This window comes from Pygocentrus nattereri, chromosome 21, assembly GCF_015220715.1.
Source record: "Pygocentrus nattereri isolate fPygNat1 chromosome 21, fPygNat1.pri, whole genome shotgun sequence".
Taxonomy (NCBI): domain Eukaryota; kingdom Metazoa; phylum Chordata; class Actinopteri; order Characiformes; family Serrasalmidae; genus Pygocentrus; species Pygocentrus nattereri.
Genome location: NC_051231.1, coordinates 30,315,049 through 30,325,660, shown reverse-complemented (window position 1 = coordinate 30,325,660; position 10,612 = coordinate 30,315,049). Strand labels below are relative to the sequence as shown.

At 40.6% G+C, this 10,612-nt stretch overlaps 1 protein-coding gene across 2 annotated transcripts in view; it reads right to left on the bottom strand.

Moving 5' to 3' along the window:
* Positions 1-4,493: 4,493 nt before the first annotated feature.
* Positions 4,494-10,612, bottom strand: part of rrp9 (ribosomal RNA processing 9, U3 small nucleolar RNA binding protein) — a 15,295-nt gene continuing 9,176 nt past the window's right edge. Inside the window, exons 11-15 of one of the 2 annotated variants that reach the window (XM_017711110.2) lie at positions 8,611-8,673; positions 7,830-7,984; positions 6,522-6,601; positions 5,496-5,569; positions 4,494-4,714 (exon numbers count right to left, since the gene is read on the bottom strand). In XM_017711110.2, the coding sequence (XP_017566599.2) occupies positions 4,621-4,714; positions 5,496-5,569; positions 6,522-6,601; positions 7,830-7,984; positions 8,611-8,673 (466 nt within the window). In that variant the 3' untranslated portion in view covers positions 4,494-4,620. The remainder of the gene's footprint in view (positions 4,715-5,495; positions 5,570-6,521; positions 6,602-7,829; positions 7,985-8,610; positions 8,674-10,612) is intronic. The other variant, XM_017711118.2, reaches the window with a different exon arrangement.

Genomic DNA, 10,612 nt, shown 5'->3' with positions numbered 1-10,612 from the left:
GGTTTAACACTACGTTGCTGCAGAATGAAAAATGTATTGCTGAATTTTGCTCTGGCCTTAAAGATTTTATGGCTATCAGTTATGGCTCGGTTACAGATCTACGAATTTTGTGGCAAGCAATTAATGGATATATTAGGGGGAAAACCACCCGACAACTAAACAAAACTAAACTAAAAGAAATTACAATCCTAGAAAACAAAGTTGCCTCTCTTGTCCGTTCACTACAGATGTCCTATAATGAAACTGTTGCAGCTGAGCTTGAATTAGTTAAAGGGGAACTTACTTCTTTACTTAGAAGGTGTTCTGAATTTCTTGTGCACAGACTTAGACAATATTATTACTTCCATAGTAGTCGCCCTAGCCATTTGTTGGCCCTTAAATTGCGTAACAGTGAACATTTTTCTGATATTCCAGTTATAAAATCACCCCAGGGTATTTTGATTACAGATTTGGCTCAGATTAATTCTATGTTTCAGCAGTTTTACGCGGAGTTATACCAATCGGAGTCACGAATGGAATATAATGATCACATGAGTTACCTGAGGGCTCTAAATTTACCATGCCTATCTAAAGAAGAAGCAGATATACTCGGCCAGCCAGTAACAGTAAAAACTCAGAAAAGCTCTAAAAGCAATGAAGAAAGCGAGAGCTCCAGGCATGGATGGTATACCCCCAGAATTTTATTTGACCTTCTCCCAACTAGGTCCACCTCTGTTAGATATGATAAATAATGCAATAGAAATAGGTTCTTTCCAGAGGGATACTAACACAGCAATAATCTCTCTTCTCAAACCACAAAAAGACCCAACCTCATGCAGTAGTTTTCGCCCCCTCTCTTTGATTGGATCAGATGTCAAATTATTTGCTAAGGTGCTTGCAACACGCCTTGAAACATATATGACTAAATTAGTTCACCATGATGAGACAGGGTTTATTAAAAATCGACTTTCCTCCGACAATGTCCGTCGACTGCTTCATATCCTTGATTTTGCAGCTGATATATTTACATGTGCTGCTATCCCTTTAGATGTGGAGAAAGCATTCGAAAGAGTCGACTGGGGCTTCTTATGAGCTGTCCTGGACATAATGGGACTGCGTCCTAATTTTATTAAACTGGTCCAAACTCTGTATGCCAACCCTTCAGCTATGGTAATAACAGGTAATAAATGTTCATCTTCATTTTTAATTTCTCGGGGATCTAGACAAGGCTGTCCACTCTCTCCTCTCTTATTTGCTTTTTCACTTGAACCCATGCCCAAGTGATTTGGCTCTCCCCACTTTACTCTCCAATAACCATTAACACTCCAATAATACTCATCACTACATTTGCTTACATTTACATTTGCTGACGACATTCTGCTTTTCATTAATAATGTACCTGAAACACTTCCTCATGTGCTCTCCACTCTGGCTATTAGGTCCATCCATCCATTTTCTAAGGCGCTTCTCTGTCAGGGTCACAGGTGGGTGCTGGAGCCTATCCCAGCGGTCAACGGGAGGAAGGCAGGATACACCCTGGACAGGTCGCCCGTCCATTGCAGGGCAGACAGACACACTCACTCACACGTTCACACACAGGGGCAATTTAGCATGTCCAATTCTGGAAATAGGACTTTCTGTTCCTAATTTTAAATTATATTATTATTCCTTTGTTCTTCGTCCATTGTCAGTTTGGCTCAATCCAGATACTCAAACATCTTGGCGGTCTCTTGAGGAAAGTCTGGTTGCTCCACATAGAATACAAGATCTCATCTACTCGAATATTCCTGCAAAGCAATGTAAACTGAGACATGGTCCTCTAATTAGTAACTTGGTTCTAACATGGTGGGTGGTAGAAAAACTACCTAAAACCACAACTGTTTGGCACAAATGCTCCCCAATTTTTCACAACTATAAATTACTTACTGCCAATAATCCTTTTTTTCTTTCCTCAATGGCAACAAAAGGGAATATATGTTCTGGATGACATCTTTAATGATTCGGGACTTCGGACATTCCAAGACCTGCTCACATGAAGGTGTATGGTGTTCCTTGGGGCTGCACTTTGCCTTTACACCCATTGCATAAATGTTAACTGCCAACATAGAGACCAAAGGTATCCAAAGTGTATCTTATGCTACGTGCTGTATATAAACCTTCAGGTCTACAAACCATACGGGAAAAAGAGCTTAAAAGTGCCCAAGGTCAAATCAATTGGCCTATTATATGGAATATCATCAGATCAGCCTCTAAGAATCCTAACCGTCAGCTTATTCATTACTTTATCCTCAGATCCTATTTGACTCCCTGTAGACGCTACCATATATGCACCTTACTGCATCTGCTCTTTGTAATCTTCGTCCTGATGGCACTTACAGTACTTTTACATTATCCGACATTCTCAGTAAAACCATTCAAATACAGCAGGAACTTTGCTTTTGGTTGACGATTCTGAATGTAACTTAAATGGTGCTGAAAACCAGAGGTGGATGAAGTACACAAATCATGGACTTGAGTTAAAGTAGAGACGCCCAAGGTAAAATACCACTCCAGTAAAAGTAGAAGTTCCTCCCTTTAGACCTCCACTTGAGTAAAAGTACTAAAGTATTTCCCTTCAAATGTACTTAAGTATAAAGTAAAAGTACTAAAAGAGTAATTCTGGCTCTGATGTCCTGTTATCATTTTTATAACCAGACTGGCTTCATGAACTCATTTCAGGTGAAAGTCCTCCAGCGTCTCTCTTGGTAAACCAGTCTTTTAATAGAACGTCATTAATTAGTGACGCTGACGTCTATTAAAATGATCAGAAGCACAAAACACTGAAGGTAAACAGTTTCCATCAGGGAGAATCGAGTGGCTCTGAAATCACTTTTTACACACAAGCAAAGTTTCAGTTTCAGATTTATTTACAACTTAGTTCCAAGTTTAAGTTTAATAAAAACTGGCTTTAAACTCAGGATCACAGATGAGCTCCTTTACTATGTTGATCTGTAGGCGTCTGTTCATAAACATAAACCAGCCCAAACTCATTTACTATAAAATGAAATGGTGTTTGTAGAAATTCAGAAAAAAGCCGCGTCAGTCTCGACTGCATATGTGGACATATTTCTATATTGAGCTCTATTTACACAAAGTTAGGTTAGTTCATCATTTATGTTGAACAGACTCTCCCAAAGTTTAAAAAAAAAAAAAAAAAAAAAAAAAAGCAGGGTTCAGATGCTCACAGCCTGCCTCCCCACTATTAACAGACTTTACCCTGTTTAAGACTTTTTAAAAATGATGCACAGGAAACGAAACAAGAATACAGTATTATATACATCGCCAAGAAGATATGAATATTTCATTTGTTTGGCCAGAAATCCGGTTATATGTTCAGCATGTTATATGCACGATGTTCTAGGTAAAGAACGAGTTCTAGCATGAAGCCTACTATCCTTTCACATTTCACTCATCCATGATGTAATGACTGCTTCAGCACAATCCTGTCAGTTAATTCTGCCCTGTATCCTGGGTGACGGGCCAGTGGGGGTCAGATTCAGGCGGATTTTTGTTGAGACTCGGAACACCGTGCGGTTTGGGTCGAGTCGGGCTCAGACAGAAAGCTCTCGGACTGTATTCAGGTTCAGACCACAATTTCTCAAACTTAGAGCAGGACAAACTACAGAGCGTGCCCGTATAAACTAAAATAATGTGTGGCCACAACTTGCTAAGGAGTGGGAATGAGATCCTACCGCATGGCCACGACATAGTAAGGCATGAAAATGAGATAACAAAGCCTTGACCACAGCTTAATAAAGCATGACCTCATTCCCTCACTTAAGATTACTAAGTCATAGCCATGCCATATTAACGCAATGGAACAAGATCCTAACGTGGACACGCTTTAGCATGGCATGGGAACGAGATAAGCAAGTCATGGCCACGACTAAGTGAGGCATGGGGACAAGATCCTACTGCATGGCCAGAACAAAGTAAGGTGTGGAAATGAGATAATTAAGGTTTGACCACAGCTTAATAAAGGCATGATCTTGTTCCCACACTTTACTAAGTCATAGCCATGCTATATTAAAGCATAGGAACTAGATCCTAATGCACCGCCACGGCCTGGGAACGAGATAATTAAGCCATGGCCACAACTTAGTACGGCATGGAAATGAGAATTAAGCCATGACCACATCTTAATAAGGCGTGATCTCGTTTCCACACTTTACCAAGTTGAGGCAATGACTTATCTTATTCCAATGCCTTAAGTCATGGCCACACCACATTAACAGATGGGAACGAGATCCTAATGCATGGCCACACCTTAACAAGGCATGAACACGTTTCAATCGCCATGCCATATCAACACATTGGAATAAGATCCTAACGTGTGGCCACGACTCAGTAAGGCATAGGAACCAGATCATGCCTTATTAATGAATTATTTTTATTATTTTATACGGGACGTCACCTGCAGAGCTCCGTCAATATCGACATCAGCAGGCGTCTTAGATAACGACAACTCAAAGCTGTTAAATGGAAACTTAAATTTAATCCGACAACTTCTGCAAAGTACATGTATTTGCATATATCAACATACTGAAATAATGGGGGGGGGGGGCGGGGGGACGAAATCAAATCAACAGTCCTCTGCTTGTGTTATTGCTCAAGCTCTTGCTCCGTGTTCTGTCTTATGAGAGGGATGATGTAGAGTCCGTTCTTGGCTTCCTTTGTTCTCCACCACCGGCCCAGTCTAACAGACAAAACAGGACACTGTTAGTGAAGCAACAACAACATGATTATATGAATAAACAGCACTGTAGGTCAGTGATGCTCGGTTGAGCCTTGCATTGAAATGAATTACACTAGCATTAATTGAGAGTCACTGAAAATGTCATTAAAACGGTTCAGCCAACAGAAACATGAGCGTAAGTACACAGTGCATCAGCACCACCGTGTGGCTGCTTCATGTCATTACAACTGAAACGAAATCTATCCTACTGTTCTCAGCTACAGCCAACTAGGCTTGGTGACTGTAATCAACTAAAGAGAAAAGATGGGACCTATAATTATACATTTTTACCCTCCATTTACGTCTTTATGGTTTTGCATCATACGTTTTTACAGTAACATTTTCCAACCTCTCCTGAAACTGGCTGGTTTTGAGACTTCACCTTTAAGGCTGATGCATGCAAAGCATCTCTTCTCTGACTGGCCAAGCCTCATTCAAAAAGCAATCCAGGCTGAAACACGCCCTATAACTTCAGCATGAATGGGTGGGGCTAAACTGTTGTAGGCTGAAAAGGGCGGATACATGTAAATATATTTTGGCACCACAAAATATATCAAAATGAACCGATTTGCAGATTAGTTTCCATGCATGCACAGACTGGAGAGAGGATAGTCTGTGTTTTAAACTGTGATCATATTTACATGCTACACTGAACCTTTTTATTTAAGGAAAAGTGAGCAAAGTCTGATTTTCTAATACACAGGCCCTTTAAAAAGCTCCATTCATAAAGTTGGTGATGTACCTGTGCTCTTGTCCGACGCCAGCCACCAAGAACTTGCCAGAATTTGAGAATTTCAAACTATTCACAAAACCAGTCTAACAGAAAAGACAACAGGAAAAGAGTGAGGTCAAAAAAATGAGAAAAAACATAAAAACAAACACCATACCAGAAGCTCAACAAGCAGTATATCCTATATTCAGAACCTCTTCAACCCCTTGAGACTATCAATGGTTCCAAAACACACTTCATCATGTTCTTCATATCTTTCATGAGCTCCATTCAGAAGCTGGGCGTCATGTGAGGCTGTAGCTCTTCTCTCCAGTCTAATAGACGGTGACGTCATTTTAAACCCTTATAATAAAAGAAGCTGAACTCACAATTTTTCCTTCTACTGAAATTTGACCCAGTTTTCTACAAATCTGGGCTCTAAACTATAAACAGTCGGCGTCTCTTCAGTGATCTGATATAAAATAACTTTTATAAAACAACACAAAGAGCGTCGGAGATTTTTGGCTTTCAGCAGTGAACTGTAAGCATGTAGCGATACGTGTAGATCATAAAACACACTTAATCTGAAGGGAGCTTTTACAATCAATCAATCAAATCTATAAATAAATAAATAATTTACACTTATTTAATGCAGTTACTGAATAATTTGCCTTATGATTTGGTCACAAAAACTGAAATGGACAAAGCAAAATATACCCTGGGGAATAAGAGGTTAAACAAAGTGAACATGCTGAAAATGACATAAGCAAATAATAATGCACGAAATAACGCAGAAGCAACAATAAGCAAGTACAGTCTGACTTATTTGACTTCAGTCAACAAGCTAGCAGACAGTTTAATAGGCCAACTGGTGAAGCTTAATTTTCAGTTGTATTTTATATAGTTATATATTTTTTATAGTTGTATCTATAATGTGTTGATTAATAACAATTAGCTGTTTGACTTGATTACATTTCTGCGTTTTGATTGAAAACTTGTTGAGGAGGTTGCAATTGAGTTTAGGTGAAATGCTGATTAGGTGGAGAGAGAGTGTCTCACCACTGGGACGCTAAAAAGGGGTTCCAAGCCTCGGAAGCCCTGTCCACACTTCCACAGCTGCACGGCGGAATTATGAGAGCCTGCAGAGAAGGAGAAGAGCAAGGGCGTTGTTATGGAAATGGGGTGTTTGGAGAGACGGCCAGGATTTTTCTCTCTCATATGGAAATGGGGGAAATTAAAACAGCTTTCAGACCAAACCGAGAGAAGAACAGAGCCGTTCACAAGGCTGACTGTGGTTATATTGTCTTTGAGAGCAGGTGTGGGTGTATATACATGAGAGAGAGAGAGAGAGAGAGAGAGAGAGAGAGAGAGAGAGAGAGAGAGAGAGAGAGAGAGAGAGAGAGAGAGAGAGAGAGAGAAAGAAAGAAAGAAAGAAAGAAAGAAAGAAAGAAAGAAAGAAAGAAAGAAAGAAAGAAAGAAAGAAAGAAAGAAAGAAAGAAAGAAAGAAAGAAAGAGAGAGAGAGAGAGAGAGAGAGAGAGAGAGAGAGAGAGAGAGAGAGAGAGAGAGAGAGAGAGAGAGAGAGAGAGAGAGAGAGAGAGAAACAGGAAAAAGACGGGTGAGGGATAAGTGTGGGCTGGGTACTTATACCCATGTATGTATTTCCGAGTGAGTGTTTGCATAAGTACGTGAATATGCAGCACTGTGCAAAAGTCAGAAACTCTCCATTCATTTACTTTCCAGCTATTAAGTAGGAGTTGCTCGCTTTTAGGAAATATTTCTGATTAAATCAGATACAAAACAATCCACTTGCATAAGTAGACAGTCAAGGGAAAATAAGTATTAAAAAAGTGAATACAGCAGTAAAAAAAAAGATTAAAAGCTACAGAAAAAAACGGGCCTCTTAACAACCACCTGGAAGACCTGGTAGACACCAAAACTTCCCCATCAGATAAACAGCACTTAAAGCTTTCGTCTCTGAGAGAGAGGAGAAAATCAAGCTGCTTCAGATCTGAAAACATCCAGAGGTGTTTCTGTCTATCCGTCCACTGTGAGAAGACCACTCAGCGCTGTGGGTCTGAAAGGACGTGTAGCTGTTCAAGAAGAGCCTCACTGAGAAAAGGAGACGGACACATCAGACAAAGAAGTTGAACAGTGGACTGACCGCCCCAGAGTCCAGACCTAGTTGAACATTAAAACTTGTACTTAACGGCTGTTTTGAAATGAAGTAAATAAAATGTGATCTCTGACTTATGAACAGCTTGTGTGTGTGTGTGTGTGTGTGTGTGTGTGTGTGTGTGTGTGTGTGTGTGTGTGTGTGTGTGTCTGTGTCTGTGTTTGTGTGTGGGTGGGTGGGTGGGTGTGTGCACCTGAGGCACCTGAGGCGACGGTGTCGGAGTTGTGCAGTGCTGCTACTGATGACACCCAAAAGGGCTGTTCTAGCCCTGCTCTGCCTTGGAGACCATGGGCCTGCTTCACCCTGCTCACCGGCCTCTTCTTGTTCACGGACCAGATGCACACAGAGCTACGCCGACAGACACAGTCAGACAGACTTCTATTAACCACAACAGCAGCTTTTAAAATGTACAATACAGTTGAGAGAACAATTCCACTACCAGCGATATGGCCAAAAGCACCACACTGCCAGCTGGAAGCTCAACCCCTCACTGTCTGAGTGGTTTGTTAAGAACCACAGACACTCCAAATGGCCCATACAGCAGAAAACTGAATTTTCACCTTTATTTTAATGAAACAGCCTGACATCAAAATAATGTACACTCCTTAGTCTGTGGTCTACAGTCCACAGTCTACATTATAATCCATTTACATCTACAGTCTAGATATGGAAACTAAGCTGTTACAACAGCCCGTTTTTAATTCACTCCAGGTCACAAAAACCAACCCATTGAAATATGTCCACTTAGAGCCAAAGTTATTAGGAGCGTTTCACCCAGGACTGCTTTCTGAATGAGGTGCAATACAGGGCAGTCATTTACATACGTCTGTCTTAAAGGCACAGTAACAAAAACAAACCCATCCTAACTGGACATCAGGGAGGAAAAATAAAGTACAAGAAAACTGTAGGACATGGGCCGTTTAAGTGTTCAGAGACAAGAACTTCAACTGAAATGAGTGAGTTTGACTACATACCCGTCATCACCACCTGAAACCATGTGCTCTTCGTTTATGAGCTGAATACAATCGATGGAGCCCCTTTAGATACAGACAGAGAGAAAACAGGGAAGGGTGAAAAAAACGTAGTCGTTTCATTTTAAATCCTATTTAAAACGCATGTAAAAAGAAAAACAGCATCCTCAGAAAATGCCCAGACGGACTCGACCAGGGCCTTCAACCTCAGTGCTGACGCAGGCGGTCTTCCTGTCAGTAAAGCTGGGTCGGCACGATTTCAAGCCTGGTGTGTCAGAGCTAAAAGCGAATCAACTGGAAACTCATTTGTTTCTGATTTAAAACCAATCAAAACCAATCAGCAAGCAGCATTGATAACATGCACTCACGTCCTTAACCTTTTCAACTCCTTGGGACCAAAACACACGTCGTCATATTCTTCATATCTTTCATGAGCTCCATTCAGAAGCTGGGCGTCGTGTGAGGCTGTAGCTCTTCTCTCCAGTCTAATAGACGGTGACGTCATTTTAAACCCTTATAATAAAAGAAGCTGAACTTTGTTTTTCTACTGAAAGTCGACCCGTTTTCCCCCCAAATCTGGGCTCTAAACTATAAACAGACGGCGTCTCTTCAGTGATCTGCTCTGTAATAATGATTTTTATAAAATAATATAAAGAGCATCCAAGATTTTTGGCTTTCAGCAATAAATTGTAAGCATAGTGCGATATGTGTGATCATAAAACTCATGTTCTGTTAATTCGGGAGTTTTTACAATAAATAAAAATTGCATTTATTTCACGTAATTACTGAATAATTTACATTACGATTTGGTCACAAAACTTCAGATGGAAAAACCATAATATATCCTGCTCAACAAGAGGTTAAATACACATTTTATTCAAGCAGGTGATGTATTCTGCGTTGTTTACTTGAAACTGACCCTTCACTAAGTCCCTTATTCATTAGTTACATCTGACAAGCTTTAAAGCTCAGCATATCAACAACAGAATTCTCATAGTCATAATATTCATAATTATTTTCAAATCAAAAAGGATGCATTTGACGACTACATACATAAGACTGCGATCTCGGAGCTTCACATCACAAAAGGACAGAAGATTTACAGAGTCTCATAAACAGCAATCCATGTAAATGAGTGGCTCACAGCCCTGGTCCTAGAGCACCCAGCATTGTGCACACGTTCCAGCTCCAACAACTCAGGAAGGGCTTATTAACTAGCCAATTAGTTGGATCAGGTGTGTGGAGATCATATGCAAAGCCTCCAGGACAAGAACGGAGAGCCAGTGATGTAGATGAGATGGAAATGAAAGAGCAGCAATGCTTCTGCATCTGCAGGGTGAATGTAGGATTAGATGAATGTTAAATAAAACATTTAGACAAACTTAAACTGGCAGGTCATTACAATTTTAATTAGCAGCATCAATCGTGAAGCCTCTTCACCATCGCAAGCTACTTTGGCCACATAGCTAAAGGGGAGCTTGAGCGTAGTTAAAGTGGAACAGTCGGGCTGTCGAATGCTCTTGATTGATTTTTCAGCCCCCTAAATAAACACAAATCATGACATTATGCACTAGTTTCAGAGATTTGATCCCAGAACGTTTAAAGCTTGATTCATACACGCAGCACAGGCATGACCACACACTTACCCACAACTATTCCCTTAGCTAGGCTAACTTTAATAAAGATCTATTCAGTCAGTCCATGTGCAGTCTAGCATGCTGAGGGACAGGTAAGAATAAGCCACACTGCTGCTGCTATAAGCAGCAAAAACTGCACCAAAACGTGTGTGTATTTTAAAACACTTCAAGCCAAAAGATGTCATGAAGGAAGTTTGGATTTTTGAACCAGCATCAAATCCAGACTGAAAAGGCTGGGCTTCTGAATCAGTGAACTCAGGATTTCTGCGGACACTCGACAGAAACGGACAACCAGAGCTTGCTTTCTAGTTTTGCTGATCTCCTAGACAACAGCGTGTGATTTCTACGCTGCAGCCACAACTCTCTCT